General features: G+C 48.0%; 1 protein-coding gene across 4 annotated transcripts; it reads left to right on the top strand.

Moving 5' to 3' along the window:
- The first annotated feature begins 1,204 nt into the window (after positions 1-1,204).
- On the top strand, positions 1,205-19,281 carry ACTR1A (actin related protein 1A). Of its 4 annotated transcripts, none has more exons than XM_004268517.3 (11): positions 1,205-1,386; positions 10,193-10,257; positions 11,510-11,585; positions 12,310-12,435; positions 13,232-13,356; positions 14,566-14,782; positions 15,511-15,603; positions 16,214-16,388; positions 16,492-16,553; positions 17,270-17,310; positions 17,489-19,281. In XM_004268517.3, exons 1-11 carry the CDS (start codon positions 1,339-1,341, stop codon positions 17,589-17,591), a joined length of 1,131 nt encoding a protein of 376 aa, XP_004268565.1. In that variant the 5' UTR covers positions 1,205-1,338; the 3' UTR covers positions 17,592-19,281. The 4 variants fall into 4 exon arrangements, with proteins under 4 accessions (XP_004268565.1, XP_033281766.1, XP_049552811.1 ...); XM_049696853.1 differs by lacking the exon at positions 1,205-1,386 and adding an exon at positions 11,315-11,421; XM_033425875.2 differs by lacking the exon at positions 16,492-16,553 and having other exon boundaries at positions 1,227-1,386.
- Positions 19,282-19,506: the final 225 nt, after the last annotated feature.

The raw sequence follows: 19,506 nt of genomic DNA, 5'->3' as shown, positions 1-19,506 counted from the left end.
AGTTCATCTGTACCATTTTTCTAGATTCCACATATAAGCGATATTATATGATATTTGTTTTTCTCTTTCTGACTTCACTCTGTATGGACTTGGTGATTATTTAATACATGGTTAAAATGACATGGTTAAGATGACAATCTCTTTTTTGTTCTGTTTTAAGCAGAGGTGTGCAGGTTGCCTTGAGGAACACCAATATTCATTATCTACTGTGAAGCTGCCCCTCTCCATTACCTTTGACTCTCTGTAACTGGGAAATGTTTTAATTCCTAAGACACCAGGTTGGGAATTATTTTCCTGCCTACAATAACTTTTCATACAGTAGTGTCTTCCACTCAGTGATCTTGAAGAAATTCCAAGAGAAAGGGATAGAAGAGAGTCCTGACTACTGCTGCTATTAACTAAAGGTTCCCTGCAACTTGAAGGGATGGAGGAAATAATTTAGAGAAAAATGCACTGGGCTCATTAGAAAACAGTGACACATAATCTCTCTTCACTTCCATTTTCTCATCCATCAATGTCAATTCTAAATCCCCATGAAAATTAAAGATATACTGTTACTGAAGCTATTAGATGAACGATGTTTTAATGACCAAAAGATCATCTATACCAGTAGTTCCAAATGCCAGTCTTCAGACCAATGTTAGCATGTTGCCAAGTTTACACCTATCCAGGAAAAAACGAGAAAATCAACCAAAATGTACTTTTTTTTCAAAAAAAGCAAATTTTATGCAATGTAAATTATTTTCCTTTGTTCTGGGAATAGGTTCCTCCCCATGTGTATTAAAATTTCCTTTTATTAGAGTGTGATGGTAATAGATGTTTAGAAACTGTTTATTTTGTAATAGATGTTTATTAATGTCTTATAGACCCATATGAGAACATGGCAACCTCAAACTGTCCAGGGTAGGGAGTGGAAGGACTCATCTGTAAAATCCAAACATCCATGAGTTACTCATCAATCCAAACCGAACTACAGACAAGTACTCAGGACTACATATTTCAGCATGCACTGCGAATCGCTTCAAAGGGACTACATATCCGGGCATGCAATGCAACCATCAATCGGCGTCCCCTTCTACTTATCTACGGAGACTACAAAGCCCAGGGTACTGTGCGTCGGAAACGCGACGCGCCGTCCCTTAAACTAGGCGGGCCTCCGAAGCCGCCTGGATGGCTTACTCAGGTGCAAGGCATGCTGGGTGTTGTAGTTCTTCGGAAGCGAGGTCGGGCCGCTCCCTGGCCGCCCTGTACCGGCGGCTAGACTGCGCATGTGTGTCAGTGGCCTTAGCGGCGGACCAGGCTGGCAGTTCCTTCCTCAGAAGGAGAGATTCCTCTGCCATGGAGTCCTACGATGTGATCGCCAACCAGCCTGTCGTGATCGACAACGTGAGTTGCATCCCCCTAGCGGGGCTTATGCTCTCCTCCCCGAAGGGATCGCTTCCCGTGTTTCAGTCTGGGCCGCCGGCTCTTTGTCACTGGCCCGGCCTGTCAGGCGGGTTCAGCCGCCGCCGCCTCCGTCCTCCCCCGACCCGTAGTCCGCAGACAGGGCGGCCAGCCGGCCAGCAACCATAGGATGGAGAACCTTGGGATGGATAAAGGGAAGGGTTATAGTCCAGGCAGGGTCCTTGGGCCCTTGGCTCGAGGGGCCTTAACCGCTCTGTGAGCGCCCGGCGCCCGCCCCTCCCCAGTTTCCGATAACTCTATTGGCTCCTCTGGCTCTCCATCTTGACCGATGACCCCGCCTCTGGGCCTTGCAGGATGAGGGCAGCCCTCTGCAGTGATTGGCTCGCGCCCCTGTCGTTCTTCCGGGCCGCCATAGTGTTTCGCCTCTCTAAGGGGCGGGGCGGTGCACGAGGGCTGTTGGGATTGGTTTCTGGGACTCCCAGTGGTGCGGCCTGACTGGCTAGGGCCCGCCTGCTGGTGGAGAAGGGCTAAGTTCCCTTAGATCCCGAGCCGGCCGGGAGGCTTGGCGGTGTACCTGGGTGGGGCCCGACAGTCAGGTGCCAGAAATGGGCTTAGGATTTCAGTTTTTTCTGTGATTATAAATTACAGAGTTAATAAAAGTCGAGAAGAAAGGAGAGTGACAAAGCAAGCAGGGAGGTACCTTCCTCTTCGGAACGCCTAGTTTCTGGGGGAAAAAATTACTAAACATAATATTTGCCAGGCGCTCTAGCGCTTACATGGGGGTTTCACATACATTCGAACTGGATCCTCACAAAAACCGGGTGAACAGTTGAGGCAGGAATTTTGGTCCTCGTTTTACAAGTGTGAAAACTGAAGCGCGAAGAGGTAAAAGTGAGCCCAAGGTCGCACAGTGTAGGTGCCCTAAATCCGGTGCTTTATCCATTATTCCTCTTGATAGTACCCCACGCAAATGCATCAGTAGTGACAAATGGAAAGCTCTTATTTTTGGCGGAAGGAGGCAGTTGTTAAAAAAGAAAAAAAATGGATTTCTGTCTTCCACTCAAAGGTTTGGTCTCACGGAGATTGGTTGCTACCTTTCTAATCCCCTTCTAAGTCTCTAAATCCCTCCATTGAGGAAAAACTGACAATTCTGTCTTAAAGTGACTGTCAGATTCGCTCCGTTGATTCAGCCCTTTGGACCTTGCGCACTTGCAAGGTCCTTTCATTTGCATCATCTCATTTAAGCTTCAACACTGATATGTAGATAGAACTTGAAATATGCAGAAAAGTGAGGCTTGGAGAGGTTAACTAACAGTATTCAAACCACCTGGTTTATGAATTAAGGATCCAAGACTCAGATTGAGATTGGGTTCCAAATTCCTCACTTTTTCCAAGGAAAGGTGCTTCTTTGGTTAGTTTTCCTTCTCTCCAGGAAGGAGGTTGAGCTCAGTGAGACATCTCATGTTGGGGAGCAATTTTTTTTTTTTGTCTGCTTCATTAGACTGTTAAACCCTGGTGGGAAAAAAAATGGTATTCCTTCGTTTTTCATTACTCTCTCTTTCCCCACCTCCCTCCCACATACAGTATCTAGGGCCTGACACCACTATGTGCACATTGGATTTTTAATTTTACTGATGGGTGGGGGGATAAATGACTGAATATCTCTATCACGGTAATAAAAATGTCCCTAAATAAAGAAAGGATTGTGGGGGATGGGGGGAGCCTAGTTAGTTTCTGTACAGGGTTGAGTAGGACTCCTTGTTCTTGATGTTGATTTTCAGAGAACACTATTTCTGTCTTCAGCCAGTTTGTGTGTGCTTCATCTGCCTTTTTCTTAAGTTTTAAAAAGAAAAAAAAAAGAAATTAGCAATCTCCTGTTTTCATCAGCAGTGCAGAAGGAGTAGTCTGTCCATCCCACCAGATCCTTTGCTTCTGGATTTGTCGGGCAGCAGTTCTATCTCCATCCGCTTTCTTTAATGTCACTTAAGCGAAGCCTCTTATTTCCTTCTTTCTCTCTCTTGGTAGTGTATTTGAAATGCATCAAAACAGTGGTGCATTTTCAGTTTTAAGTCTTAAGGAATAGACTTGCTTTTTTCTGGGAAAACATTTCCTTTATTATGCCAGCAATCCCACCAAAAGGTAAAATAGGAGAAACTTAAGTAATTTTCCCACTAGGATTTACTGAGCATCTGCCACAGTTTTAGATATGGGGCCTCACGTAGTTCTTGCTGTTTGATATTTAGAGAGTTTTGTTTTGTTTGTTTCAAAGTGAAAGATGGATAGGAAAAATCATTTGAAATATTTGAGCCAACTTTATATTTTGAGAATGTGTCTCTAGCAGATTCAACAGCTCCATAGCTTACCATGCTGCCACAATTTTATTTCTGGGCTAAAGAGAGTGTAATTAGGGCTTCCCTGGTGGTGCAGTGGTTAAGAATCCGCCTGCCAACGCAGGAGACACGGGTTCGAGCCATGGTCTGCGAAGATCCCACGCCCGTGTGCCACAACTACTTAGCCTGTGCTCTAGAGCCCACGAGCCACAGCTACTGAGCCTGCATGCCACAACTACTGAAACCCGGGCACCTAGAGCCCATGCTCCACAGCAAGAGAAGCCACCACAATGAGAAGCCCATGCACTGTGACGAAAAGTAGCCCCCGCTCGCCGCAACTAGAGAAAGTCTGCGTGCAGCAACACTCAATGCAGCCATAAATAAATAAATAAACAAACAAACAAGCATAAGTCATTCTTCCCAAAGGCATATCATAGATAGTAATACAAGAAAGAGGAGGACAGCTCCCAGGCCACATTCTGAGGTCCACAACACTTTGATTAGAATACTATGTTTATTCTGAAGCTCAAATCTTTGTGAAGATCTCGAAGGTTAAGTTCTTTCCTAAAATGGATCAACATTCTGGTCAATTTTAAGATTGTCTTCGTGACCATACTGTGTGGGCCTAAAGGCAGGAACAATACCAGATCTTTACAGGTTTTTCAAGCTAAGAATTTAACTGTTTGGGGGGAACGTTATGCTGCTTCAGCCCCCTGTTTGAAAAGTGGGATACTTTAAACACACAGAAAAGTTCAGAGAAGTATATAACAAGCACCCATGTAGCATGTCTTCCACCCAGATTTAATAAATGTCATTTGCCATATTTGCTTCATATATTTTTAGGAAATAAAACGTTACAGATATAATTGAAGCCTCTTTGTACCCATCTACAATCCCATCCTTTCTTTCTGGTCCAGACATAACCCCAGAAGCAAACCATCATCATAAAATTGATGTGCTTCTTTCCATCCATGATTTTATGGACACATGTATTTCATAATGTGTGTGTGTACAGTATTTATGTTTTGAATTTTTACTTAAGTGTTATCATCTTATTTGCCAGCTCTCCTTATTATAGAAAATTTCAAATATAAACAAAAGGAGGAGGACTAGTATCACAAACATCCACATATCCATCACCTAGCTGAAATGGTTATCAACTCCCAGTCAATCTACATTCCCACCCACTTCCCTCTTCCACACTCTTTTATTTTATTATTTATTTAATTATTTTTGTTGCACCAGTTCTTAGTTGTGGCAGGCAGGTTCCTTAGTTGTGGCATGCATTGGGGATCTAGTTCCCTGACAAGGGATCGAACCCTGGCCCCCTGCATTGGGAGTGCGGAGTCTTATCCACTGCGCCACCAGGGAAGTCCCCACACTCTTAAAAACATAACCAAGGGCTTCCCTGGTGGCGCAGTGGTTGAGCGTCCGCCTGCCGATGCAGGGGACACAGGTTTGTGCCCCGGTCCGGGAAGATCCCACATGCCGCAGAGCAGCTAGGCCTGTGAGCCATGGCCGCTGAGCCTGCGCGTCCGGAGCCTGTGCTCCGCAACGGGAGAGGCCACAACAGTGAGAGGCCGCGTACCGCAAAAAAAAAACAAAAAACATAACCAATATACTATTATCAAACCTAATAAAATTAATAATAATTCCTTAATATCATCAAATATCTAGTCAATGTTCAAATTTCACTAATTGTCTCATTTTTTTAAACAATTTGTCATCAGCTCTTTTTTTTTTAACATCTTTATCGGAGTATAATTGCTTTACAATGGTGTGTTACTTTCTGCTTTATAACAAAGTGAGTTAGCTATACATATACATATATTCCCATATCTCCTCCCGCTTGCATCTCGCCTCCCAACCTCCCTATCCCACCCCTCTAGGTGGTCACACAGCACTGAGCTGATCTCCCTGTGCTATGCGACTGCTTCCCACTAGCTATCTATTTCACATTTGGTAGTATATATAAGTCCATGCCACTCTCTCACTTTGTCCCAGCTTACCCTTATCCCTCCACGTGTCCTCAAGTCCATTCTCTACATCTGCGTCTTTATTCCTGTCCTGCCCCTAGGTTCTTCGGAACCATTTTTTTTTAGATTCCATATATATGTGTTAGCATACAGTATTTGTTTTCCTCTTTCTGACTTACTTCACTCCGTATGACAGACTCTAGGTCCTTCCACCTCACTACAAATAACTCAATTTCGTTTCTTTTTATGGCTGAGTAATATTCCATTGTATATATGTGCCACATCTTCTTTATCCATTCAGCTGTTGATTGTCATCAGCTCTTAAGATCTGCTGATTCACTTAAGTTTAAGGGACACTAGAATTAGCTGAGGAAATGGAAGTCAATATATTTATGTAACACCGTCACTTGTGGTGTGACTTTCAGGCTGTTGGTTATACAACTGCAGCAAGAATCCATCTGTAGTTTGACGGAGAGAGTGAAGAGGAGGTGGCTTGCAGAGATAATCTCACTATTCAATTATGTATATTTTGAGAGCCACGGATGTGCTTCACATCAAGCTAGAAAGCATGTCTAGAACAGGGGTCTCGAACTCAATGCCTGCGGAGGCCAAGCAGATACATTAAAAAAGTCGTGGGGGCCAGGGGGAGAAGGTAGCCTTAACAACAGTGCGAGGAATATGAAAGGTGCGTTGGGCACACCTGACCAAAGGGCCAGCTGCTTCTCATTTCCAGCCAGTTGTCCCCATGTAGGAATGCAGACCCAGTGTTGCCATATCTTCTGATTTTTCAAGAGAAATCAGAAGTATTAAATTTCATGTGCAATCTCTAATTTTTTAACTGTTAGAAGTTAATGTAAAAGTAGTTTGTGGTCTATGGAGACAGAAAGTAGATTAGTAGTTGCCTAGGGCTGGGGGTTGGTGGTGGTAAGGATGGAGAGTGGCTGCTAATGGATATAGCGTTTCTTTGGGGGATGATGACAAAGTTTTAAAATTAGATTGTGGTGAATGATTGTACACTCTGTGAATATACTAAGAACCATTGAATTACACACCTTAAATGGGTAGATTGTACGGCATGTGAATTTTATCTCAATAAAGTTGTTTTTAAAAAACTACCTTGTGGGGGACTTCCCTGGTGGCTCAGTGGTTAAGAATCCGCCTGCCAATGCAGGGGACACAGGTTCAAGCCCTGGTCCGGGAAGATCCCACATGCCGCGAAGCAACTAAGCCTGTGTGCCACAACTACTGAGCCTGCGCTGTAGAGCCCAAGAGCCACAACTACTGCAGCCCGCGCGCCTAGAGCCCGTGCTCCACAACAAGAGAAGTCACCTCAATGAGAAGCCCGCGCACCACAACAAAGAACAGCCGCAAATAGAGAAAACCCATGTGCACCAACAAAGACCCAACACAGCCAAAAATAAATAAATTAATTAATTAAAAAAAAAAACTACTTTGTGGGCCAAACAAAATATGTCTTTGGGCCAAAATGGGCCACCAATATCCTAGAATCTGAGGCTCCACCTCTCAGCGTCCTCTTCCCACTGGTAAAATGTCAGACAGCTAGCCTCCTTCCCAGCACGTCAAGAATAATCAGTGCTTAGGATAAGGTTGCCCAAGCCACAAGGCCTATAGCCAGCAGGTACTGGGAGAGCCTTGCTGAAGGATTTGCTATTTGTTTGCCTGCATCAGAAGGAGAATTGTCAGTGGTGGCTGGCAGCAGACTCGAGTCCCCAAAATCAAATGTTTAATGAGACTACTTTTTCAAGTAGCTTCTAAAAGGCATTTGTTTACTTGGCTTTGCCAGAGTGAATAACAAAGAGAGTGGCAGCTCATTTGCCAGGTATACAGTTCCTAGTTACAAATACTGTTAAAGAAATTGACATGACCCTGAAGAAATTGACATGCCCCTTTTATATGCTCTTATGGTATGGCTTGCGCAGAATAGAGGCAACTCAGCCGGCTCCCCCATCCCCACACATTCTTAACCCATTCTTCAGCTGGCCTGCCAGCAGCTCGTGGAGCTGCAGGGACAAGCTGGGTCTGGTTCCACCCTGTGCATCATTCCCAACCCTGCCTTTGCCTTCCCTGTACCACCTCTGCCTGGGGCTTCTGGCATTCCAGCTGCTCATTAAGGTTCCATACTTTAGGCTTCATCAGCTCAATCATTTGAGCTTGGTTTTCATTTTAGTCAACCAGCATCTATTCACGTACCTTGCACATGTGAGATACTGCTGATATACAGAGTCTCTGACTTCAAGGAATTTGCGCTGAAAAGAAACAAAAGTGGAAACCATAAATTCGAATAGAAGGCAGAATGAGGGAACTTCCCTGGCGGCCCAGTGGTTAAAACTTCGCCTTCCAATGCAGGGAGTGTGGGTTCGATCCCTGGTTGGGGAGCTAAGAGCCCACATGCCTCATGGCCAAAAAAAAAAAAACAAAACAGAAGCAATATTGTAACAAATTCAATAAAGACTTAAAAAAATGGTCCACATCAAAAGTATATATATATATGTTTTTTTAAAGAAAAGCAGAATGAAATTTATGCTACCTAGTAAAACAGGTAATGGTGATTTGGGGAGATAATAGGAAGAGGATAATTAATTCCAACTGGGGATTATTCTTCAGGAGCAAGGCGGTGGTATTTGAACTGGGCATTTTATTCTCTTGCCGGGAAGGATGGAGAGAAAGAAAAGAACCTAACATCTTAATCTGCTTTGTCACTCAGCCTCCAGTCCTTTTGCTAGTAAACTCAAAATCAAATATCCAGGAAAATCATCTCTTAAAAATATCTAGGAACTTTCCTGGCGATCCAGTTGTTAACACTCTGCGCTTCTACTGTGGGAGGCACAGGATCAATCCCTGGTCAGGGAACTAAGATCCTGTATGCCACGTGGTATGGCCAAAAAAAAAAATCTGGAGTCTGAAGCACAGACTCTAGATTACTTTTCTTGTTTTCAACCTCTACCAGGAGATCCAGTTAGTCTGCTGGCATCACCACACCCAGATGAAGGCAGTGGGCAATTATTGGAAGCTTGAGCTCACAAGTTCCCAGAGTTCTCTTGTACAGTGTTCTTTTCACTAGCTGTGCTGCTGTCCCAGGGCCCTTGGGTTTGCAGTAAGATAGTCTTTTCCTCCTTCCCGGTCTTTGAGCTCAGTTTACAGCTGCACCTTTTCCAGGCTCCTTGCTGGTCTGCCTAGGCCAATGGGTTTGCACATTGTCTCCTGTTTTTTCTGTTGGCAGAGGCTCCTGCTGTCTTAGAGAACTGGCTTGCCCTGCTCTCCTCCCATACTGCTTTCCCTGTCCTTCAACCACTTCTTACCTCCTCCCTCTGTCTTGCTACAATCAGGTACCAGGATGACCCATCTCACCCCACCCCAGCCCCTGCCCTTCTCCTATAGAAGAGCAGAAATAAGAGACAGAGAGGGATCCAGGGCTGTTGCCAGGAAGCCTTTGGTACCAAGGTAACCTTGGCTAGTTAGCTCTCCTGATGTGTTTACTGCTTGCTGTGTAGGTCCTGGAAATATCAATATTACACTCGCCCCAGGAGAAGTGGTCACCATGCAGCAGGAAAAGACTTGCCCTGATTACACTTGCAGCTACAAAGTGTGTTGGGGGGTGGAAGGACGAGGGTATCAGGTGTGGTGGCAGAAGACTTAAGAAGGAAGAAAACAGGGTGAATCTCAAGCAGTATCAGGCCTCGACATCTGTCCTGCGTGGAGTTGACGTCCAGAGTCAATGTTTACTTTGGCTGGGCCCGGGTGGTACCAGAGGTGATGGTGGGAGACATCAGATTCTTCTCAGACAGAGCTTTAGGGCTTTCCTGCTGTTTACCTCAAGAGACCAACAAGTAAAGCAAAGCATAGTGAAAAAACAAAACAACAACCACAAACCCCCCACAAAGCATAGTGGTCTGCCCCTGTAGTCAGAACCAGACGACGTGTGTCATATTGGAGTTAACTTCAAGTATGGCAGCGCTCGTGGTGGTGTCTGTCATAGAGGCCTTGGAGGGCAGGGATAGTCTGGGTCTGAGCTGGGAAAGTAGGTTAGAAGCGTTCCACGATGGTGTAACAGAATCATGAGCTCTTCCCTCCTTGGTTATATTCCTAAACTTGGCTGCTTTGGTGCTTCTAGTCACTTTCCTCTTCTCTCCTCAAGAGTTCTTTTTTTTTTCCCTTTATTAATATTAATTTCCCTTTTTAATTCCAAAAGTAAAACATGTTCAATGTAGAAAAGTCAAAGAATACATAAAAATCAAATAATATTCAGAGTATGCAGTAGAAATGCCCCTCACCACCCCCAGCCCCACTGCCCTCCCTTTGGTGTGTGTTCACTGTTCAGATTCTCATACCAGTGGATATAGTATACATAAGTATAAGGTCTCTCTCTTTAAAGTAAAGGTGGAACCATATTATACCTACTGTATGATATATATCTCCTCTTGTTTTTGTGATGTTGTGACTTCTCTTTCTCTCTCTCCTCAGGGATCCGGTGTGATTAAAGCTGGTTTTGCTGGTGATCAGATCCCCAAATACTGCTTTCCAAACTAGTAAGTCATTCTGTAGCTTAGTCAGGAGCTCGGGAGGCTTGTCAGCTTCATTATGGTGTCAGCCCTCCATCTGTTAGGGAGAAAGGATCTCTCATTTGGGTCAGTCTTGGTACTCAAAACAACAAGCGAGGGACAGGAGCTGGCTTTTAGAGTAAGCAGACAGTTGCCTGCAGGGTACAATCCGAGAGGTGAATTTTTTTAAATTTGATTTTATCTGATGCCAAAAATGTTATCATTGGTGACTCATTGCTTTGGATGACAGTCTCTTCATGGAACCCTCTTCTTAAAATTCTCCTATCACCCAGGATGGGGTTAACATTAAACCATACCTACCATCCTAGTGAGAATGAGTTTTTGGTTTTTTTTATATAAGTTTATTTATTTTTATTTTTGGCTGCATTGGGTCTTCGTTGCTGCGCGCGGGCTTTCTCTAGTTGCGGCACGAGGGCTTCTCATTGCAGTGGCTTCTCTTGTTGTGGAGCATGGGCTCTAAGCGCGCGGACTTCAGTCGTTGTGGCACGTGGGCTCTAGAGCGCAGGCTCAGTAGTTGTGGTACACGGGCATAGTTGCTCCGCGGCATGTGGGATCTTCCCGGACCAGGGCTTGAACCCGTGTCCCCTGCGTTGGCAGGCAGGTTCTTAACCACTGTGCCACCGGGGAAGCCCAAGGATGAGTTTTTTTCTCAGCACTTTCTTCCTAAGGCAGAGAGATTGCAGGCAGGAAAAGGGCACGGGTGCCTGGGAAAGGGGCTCAAAGCAGTAGAAAAAGGAAGAAAGACCATCTGTCAGTTACAACATCACAGTTTTCCTTAAGAGGAGGCCTGGGCAGGAGGCTAAGGAGACAAAAACTTTTTGAGCTAATCGATCTAAATGAATTCTTGTTTCCCTGTCTCTCTTGATCTGCATATATAGTGTGGAAAAAGAAGAACTAGAGGTATTGAATCCTCCAGAATTTGTTTTAATAACTTATTAAATAATATAAATATAATAAATATATGAAATACAAATGACTTAAAATAATAAATACAAAAAAATAAAATAATACATGTTTATTATAGAAATTGTGGGAAGTGCAGAAAAGTAGAAAGAGGAGAATCAAAATCAACTATAATCTCATTCGTCAACAATAATCACAGTAGAATTGAGTATATTTCTTCCCATCCAAGTACGTGCATCAGTACATCCTTCCCGTGTCCTGTCATGTGTTGTGTCATGAAATGAAAAGTAATGGTCCTCCCTGCTCTCTTTTGTAGTGTGGGCAGACCCAAACACGTTCGTGTCATGGCAGGTGCCCTCGAAGGCGACATCTTCATTGGCCCCAAAGCGGAGGTAATCCCCAGTCCTACTGAAGAAGCCTCAAGCCAGCAGGGGACCTTCATTGTTCCCCACTCGGGCAGTGTCCCACAGTGGGACATGGCCTCGAGTAAAAGGAGCAATTTCCTCTTGAACTCTCCCCTTTCACTCTCTCATTCTAGAGAGAGTAAACCTAGTTGGTTTCTTTCTCCCAGGAACAACCTCTGGTTTTGGAGAAAAAATATCTGGAACCCCACTTTGGGAAATAGAGACCAGTCTAGAAAAGAGGGCTTTCGCCTTCCTTCTGTACTCTGTCACTACATTGCCAATGATTAAGTTGACTGGCTTCGTTATTTTTTTGGCAGAAGTGATTGGGGGGAGATTCTAGCTGGGATACCCTGGGGATAAGTTAATTAGCACAGTTTGGCAGTTAATTAGCACAGTTTTCCTCAGGCAGCTTCTAGAAGCAGAACAACAGAATCATTGTTGCCAACCTTGGTTGCAAACGCCAGGAGATTGTGTCCTGAAACCAGGCAATGAGGAGGGTGCCACCCAGCGGCCCAGGGAAATGCAGAAGCCCTCTGCTTTGCCAGCTGGTTGGGCACTGCGTACAGTTCGCAGCATACAGCTTAGAGACTTGGAGGCTGGGTGGCCCGCCCTTAGCTGTGGTTGAGGACTGCAGGCCCTGGAAGAGCAGGGCCCACCTGGCAGCCCTGCTGAGAGGCTGGCTGTTGCTGTAAGTGCTGCTCTCTGCCCCCAGGAGCACCGAGGACTGCTCTCCATCCGCTACCCCATGGAGCACGGCATCGTCAAGGACTGGAACGACATGGAGCGCATCTGGCAATACGTCTATTCTAAGGACCAGCTGCAGACTTTCTCAGAGGAGGTGAGGGTCCTATGTTCAGGGTGCCCCTGCTGGGTTTGCAGAGCAGGCAGAGCCCCTACCCCAGAGATGAGGCGGATGACGATGATAACTGCCACGAGCGTTTGAGTCTTATGTTCTAGGCACCAGGCCATGTGCTTTCCAGACATGTTTGCATTTAATCTTCACAGCATTCCTATGAGATACAGGTAGTATTATCTCCATTTTATAAACAAGGGAACAGAAGGTCAGAGAAGCCAGGTGGTGTTTTTAAGATCACCCAGTGAATAGAGTAGTAGAGCTGGGATTCAAACCCACGTCTTTCAGACTTCAGAGCCTATACTCTTTACCTTCTAAGAAAGGAAGTCTCAACTCAGAAACACAAAAGGAAGGTGCATACTAGGCTTATCAGAATTTCCAGGGGAGGGATATGTTCCATTTTTTAAAAGTACAGTCAATATTGAAATTTAATTTTCTATTTTGAAAAAAAAATTTTAACTATTATTTTTATCTTAATTCCAAATTTAGAGTTTAGCAAAATCTTGACAACTGGAGCTATACAGTAGGTACAAGGACCTATATAAGAATCTTGGAAGACAAGGAGGGGAGTAAGGGATGAGGACAGAATGAGACTTTAAAGGGGGTGTGAATTTAGAAAGTTGAGAAGCTGACTTGGGTGGGGATAGGTGACAAGCCCAGTTTGTCCTTTTTTGGAGAGAGGCTGACAAAGGTCGCCTGAGCTCTCCAGCCAGCCACACAGTACTAACGAGGGGTGGGAATCTGGCCTCGCCCTGATTGCCGTCTGGGCATCTTTCACCAGCATCCTGTGCTCCTGACGGAGGCGCCTTTAAACCCACGGAAAAACCGGGAACGAGCTGCTGAAGTTTTCTTCGAGACCTTCAATGTGCCAGCCCTCTTCATCTCCATGCAAGCTGTGCTCAGCCTGTGAGTAGCAGCTGGCTGGCTAGCCTGGCCCCTTGTGGGGAAAGCAGTCCTTTGGCAGAGTCGAGGCTGCCTCTCCTTTGGGTTGGTTCAGAGTCACCTGAGCATCTCTGTCAGGGAAGGTTGGATGGTGGGAAAGACAGCATTGAGGCTGTTTCCCAGTCTCGTAACTCCCTGCTGGTTTGGTGCCAGAGGCTCTCCACTCAGCCTGCTGGGAAGGCCATGTGCTGCAACAGCTCTCCCTGCAGGCCCCTGTGATGACTTCGGGTATTATTTCAGGGCCTACTTGTGCCGGGTGCTATGCAAGCCTGGTGATAGGGTCGTGATGAAAACACCTCTCTGTTCCCTGTTCTCACACCCCCGTCGTTCTGTCATGCTCCCAACCTGCCTCACACCAGGGTTAGGTATATTGGCGAGATCGTACACTGGTGACCTACAGATGGCATGTGTTTGGCCCCATTAAAAAATTGTGAGCCAGCATTTAAAAATTAGGACATTTCCTATCAAAATCCAAATTTCCAGCTTCTCTGAAAAATGGGAAGATCTGGTCATTGCTGGGCTTGCACTCCTCTAGAACAAAAATCAGCTGGAGCTGAAATAAAGTAGCAGCTGCACTTTAGATAGGGTTTGCAAACTTGACTTCACCACAGTCTCTCCATTGCCTGTTGTCCTCCCAACACGAAGGCCAGTTGCTATTTATGAAACATTGTGGGGTTTTCCCCTCATATCACAGAAATATATGTCTGTACCCTTGTCCTTACCAAAAGAGAAAATACTAAGGACAGACCTAGAGGGCCATGTGGGAAAAAGCTAGTTTTTAAGAAAGTGAAGATATTATTTTCTTTTACTCATTCACTTTTCCTGCCTGACCCTTGTAGGCATTTGAGTTTTGTCCTCTTGTCTAGAGAGTAAAAACTGTCCCTCAGGCTGGGTCCCTGAAGCAGTTGAAGGCCAGGCCATCTCCTGCGGTTAGAGGGCCTGCTCTTCTGGGGGTTGGGGAAGCAGCCTGGAGAGACTCAGCCCCTTTTCTTCAGACACTACAGGCTTGCTTGCTTCAGTACTCAGGCTGCCTTCATACTTAGTCCAGTCGAAGGCTTCTGGAGAAGGCAGGCCCCAGCTTTAGTTTAGCTGACACTGAACTCTAGCAAGAAGTGAGTTTCTTCCCCGAGTGAGGAGGCAGGGGTTGGTGATGGTTTGCCCCCTTTGCTTCAGTTACGCCACCGGCAGGACCACGGGTGTGGTGCTGGATTCTGGGGATGGCGTCACCCACGCCGTGCCCATTTATGAGGGCTTTGCCATGCCCCACTCAATCATGCGCATCGACATCGCTGGCCGGGACGTCTCTCGCTTCCTTCGCCTCTACCTGCGCAAGGAAGGCTATGATTTCCACTCATCCTCCGAGTTTGAGATTGTCAAGGCCATAAAAGAAGTAAGTGTTGCCCCCGTGGGCCCAGGGCTGGGAGAGGGAATGGGATCAGCAGCCAGGACCTCCATGACCTGAAGTGAAGAGCGGCGAAGCTCCTGTCCTGGGGATCAGGCTCTGCCCTCCCCAGCCAGGCCTCCTGGCAGCTGTGTGGTCTCCAGCTGGGTCCCCTGACCCTGACGGATTCACCTTCCAAAGTGCTGCCGTCTTGTGGTAGAAAGGGAGCTGCCTCTATTTCCTAAGCTGGGTGATGAGCACACCCATGCTCGTTTACTTAATGCTTTTTATACATTACGTTTAAATTACATACGTTCTTTTACATCCTTGAAGAAGTCAGAATACTTTTTTCTTTTTTGGTAAAATGAACCCTCCTGCCACCTATAGCTCTAGGAGACCTCGGAGCTGGGTAGGCGGTACCCAGAACCGTATGAGTAGTAGGAGAAAAACACCCGAGTCTGCACTAAAATTAGGGTGTGGTCTCAGACCCAAAGCCAGAAAGCTGAGTTGCCACGCTTGCGCAGCAGGAAGGTGGAGCAGGTGAAAACGATATCCTAAGAAAGGGCAGGGAGATTTCGGTCAGCCCTCACTGGGTGGCACTTAGCATATGCAGCTCTAACGACCTTTAGGGCAGTCACTGCAATGGGCAGATTTCTGCAGCAGCACATCACTCCTGGGGACTTTGACTGGGTAGGCGCCAGGTTTCCTGCCTGCCTGACTTGTGCTTGGTTCTGCAGAGAGCCTGCTACCTATCCATAAACCCCCAGAAGGATGAGACGCTAGAGACGGAGAAGGCACAGTACTACCTGCCCGACGGCAGCACCATTGAGGTAGGTGTCCGGACCTCTCCCCTCAGGCCCCCCAGGCCCCAAAAGCTCTGGGCCCAAACCAGACTTCCCACGGGCAGGCTGGAGTCAGGTCCTTCACACCATCTGCCTGGAGCAGCATAGCTCTTGAGCCGCAGCATCTTCTGCAGAGCGAGGTGCCAGGGACTTTGCTTGTCCTGTGTGGAGGGGAGGAGGCACCAGAGGCATCTTCCTAGGTCGGAATGGGACTAGGAAGGGTGAGGTAGAGTGCTGTCCTTAACCACTTAGGCACAGTGTAGGGTGAGTTCCATCTCCCTGGACCTCCATTGATAGGAAGAAATTTCGACAAATGAATGAATCCATCTATTAAGTCTCTGGCCGGCAAGTGCCAGAGCTAGGATTACACACAGGAGCTTCCTCTCTGTAGTTTCCCAGGAGCCCTGTTTCTTCCTTTTTGTTCCCCGGAGCCCTCTCTTTGTTCTTCTCTGTGCCCTTGACGTACAAGGTCTTGCCTGAGCGTGGCCTTCCTAGCCACCTGGTTACTAAGCCATGGGCAGAGGGCCCTCTTCCATTCCCACTCCCAGAGGGACCTCAGCCCCCACCCCAGCCTAAGAAGCTTGCGGCCTCTCCGCAGATTGGTCCTTCCCGATTCCGGGCACCTGAGCTGCTGTTCAGGCCGGACCTGATCGGTGAGGAGAGCGAGGGCATCCATGAGGTGCTGGTGTTCGCCATCCAGAAGTCTGACATGGACCTGCGGCGCACACTTTTCTCTAACATCGTCCTTTCGGGAGGCTCCACCCTGTTCAAAGGTTGGTCTTTGCTCTCAGCGCCCTTCCCCAGGAAGCTTCCACATACTGCTGGGCCCAGACGCCCAGAGAATTGACATGAGATTCTCCTTTCCTGCCCATTCAGGTTTTGGTGACAGGCTATTGAGTGAAGTGAAGAAATTGGCTCCGAAAGATGTGAAGATCAGGGTAGGAGCATGCTGGGGGCGGGGCCAGGGGCTGGGTGGAACTGAGCCTCCCAGGATCTGGAGGGCCATGTGGCGTGGCCTCCCCTCCTGCTCTGCCCAAGTTTTTCGGGCACCGCCAGATGGCTCCCAGCTTCTGCTCTGCCCCTGAAGCCCACCAGAGGGGAGGACCCCTCTTCACTCTCCGTCTTCACAAAAGGGGGCAGTTCTGATACCCAGATGTGGCAGGGTGCTAGGCTGAGGGCCCCACACGTGGTCTTTCAGGGAAACGGTAACACTGACAGGAGACTGACTTTGACTGCTCCCCTGTGACACAGTCTAACGTCTCAGTGACTGCTGAGGAGAGCTGGCCTGCCTAAGGGGGGATCCTGAATGGAGGAGGGTGGTTCTTGCCGTACAATCTGCTTCCCACCAGCCCCCGACGGAGCCAAATCTTGCCCCCAGATAGCCCCAGCTTCCCTGGGAGCCATAGATACTTAGAGATGCCAGGAACCTGTTTCTTCAGATGAGCAGGCTGGCCACAGTACCCCCCAGAGAGGCCACAGGGTCCAGCAGGGACATAACTTAAAGCCTGTTTTATGAAATATATCCACTGAAATGTATCCACGTATCCACCGGCTCTCACTGGTGGTGAGAATTGGCCATAAAGGTGAGTAGTGGCAGGGAAAGGGAGAGGGGAGGATGGACGTCTCAGATTCCTCTTTCCACCCACCCCTGCAGATATCTGCACCGCAAGAGAGACTGTATTCCACATGGATTGGGTGAGTAGCTCTTCTGGGCATTAAGAGCGGAACAGGAAGCAAAGGCATTGATTACCCCTCACCACCCCATCCCTTTAAAGAAAAGCCTGGTCTGGTTTGGCCCCAGGGGGACTGGCTGGCTCCATGAGTACCCACTCCCCTTCTCTGACATTGTTCCTTTGGATTCCCTCCACTCCAGGGGCTCCATCCTCGCCTCCCTGGACACCTTTAAAAAGATGTGGGTCTCTAAGAAGGAATACGAGGAAGACGGTGCCCGATCCATCCACAGGAAAACCTTCTAATATTGGGACATCATCTTCACCTCTCTCTGAAGTTAACTCCACTTTAAAACTCGCTTTCTTGAGTCGGAGTGTTTGCAAGGAATTGCCTGTGTGTATGAGTGTGTGTGTGGGTGTGTGGGTACGAGTGTGTGCGCATATGCGAGTGCCGTGTGGCCCGGGGATCCCAGGGATCCCGGGGCCCAGAAAGGACGATGAACTACCCACGATGGTGACGGCCTGAGACCTGGGGTTGACCACTAACTGGCCCCTGACAGGGAAGAGTGCTGGCAGAGGGCCCTGCTCCGTCAGCGGGGTCTTTGGCTGGCTGTGTGGGACTATGTTTACTACCATAGGGAGACAGAGAGGGAGGTAAACCCAAGCCCCAGGAGACCTTGCTGCTGCCCATCCTAGGCTGGGCCAGCCCCACCCCTACCCCACCCAGGGTGCCCTGCGGCCCAAGGCAGCTGCTGCCTCCCCTTGCTCATCATTCTGCTCTCAATGCCTCTTGATCACAGACTGAGGGCCAGGGTTGAGTTCTGTCTGGTTTTGTTGCAGTTTGGGTTTAGAAAGCTGGAAAAGCACTCCAGGAGCGGTTACTGAGACTTCGGTATCAGGAGGGGGCAGGATGCCCTCATCTTCACCTGGAGACCAGGACCACACTGGGCATTTGAGGAGGGCAGGAGTAGTGCTACTTCTGATGGGTGGCAGAGTTAACACTCTAACCCCCAACCCCCATCCGGGGATCTCGGGAGAGTTTCAGGAGCCTGTTGGCCCCAGGCCCTTGCTTTCCATCCATCCATGGGCAAAGCCATCTTCAGTTTTATTTATTGAAGTGTTTGTTCAGTACAGGGACTGGAGCGAGGGAGCTCACTGCCTCCTGCCCGCCAGTCACCCTGTTCACACTAACGTTTACAGCACCTAAGCTTAGCATAGCATCCAGGGCCCCGCCACTCCCTGCTAACGGTGAACTGACAGTATCCATAGGCCTCAGGACCATTTGGGATCAGAGGCTACACTCAGAGTCACTCCAGCCTCTTTCTTTCTCCCTCTTCCACTTGCTTACCACCCTGGAATCAACAGGCTGGTTGCTGGCTGGATTTTCTGAAACAGGAGGTAGAATCACCCTTTGGCAGAGGCTGCTAGCAAAGGAGGGGTGCTGGGGATCCAGCCTCCTTAGGACTGGAGAAAGAGCTGCGATTAAGTTGCCTTTTCCCACGCTAGCTGACCCAGACAGCCCCCTCTGGGCTGATTTGTGCCATTCTTGTCTTTGCACTTGTTTGGTTAGGGAGGGGCCAGACCAGAGTGCCAGGAGCTGATGGGCTCAGGCTCACCTCCTCTGGTCCAGTGGGGCCAGGTGCCTACCCTGGACTGGGCTGGCCTGGCAGTGGTCCCAAGGCTCTTCAGGCCAGATGGTGCAAAGCTGGGGCTAGCAGATATTCACCGGCACCCTCACCTGTGACACCAAGACCTGCCCTGATCCCAGATTCCAGGCAGTATTCTCCCCCATGCCGTCCAACGACCAAAGGCCCTGCCAGGTGTGGGCCACAGCAGCAGGTGTGTGTGAAAGCGATGTGGCGACCCACAGACTGCAGTGTGCTTAACCAGCTCACCTCCCCCGCCCTTAGCCCAAGCCTGTCCCTCGCACAGCCTCGCACAAACCACGTTGCCTGGTGGGGCCCAGTGTACTTAAATAAACTCGTTCCAATAGACACATCAGCTGGGCCTCTGTCTGTAGCCAGTGCAGGGTGGGAGGAGGGAGAAGCTGTGGGCCCGGAATCTGAGGCTGTGACTGGGCCTAGTCTGTCCTCTAGAGGGCACTGTTGCACCAGCCAGACTTGGACTGACCTTAGCCCAAGCCCCAGCCTGTCAGGTGGACGCAGAGAAGATGGTGTTCACAACGAAGCCCAAAGACCAGGTCAGGAATGAAGGTCCCAGG

This window comes from Orcinus orca, chromosome 14 (assembly GCF_937001465.1).
Source record: "Orcinus orca chromosome 14, mOrcOrc1.1, whole genome shotgun sequence".
NCBI lineage: Eukaryota > Metazoa > Chordata > Mammalia > Artiodactyla > Delphinidae > Orcinus > Orcinus orca.
The sequence above is the reverse complement of the archived record's forward strand: the minus strand, read 5'-3'. Positions and strand labels throughout refer to the sequence as shown.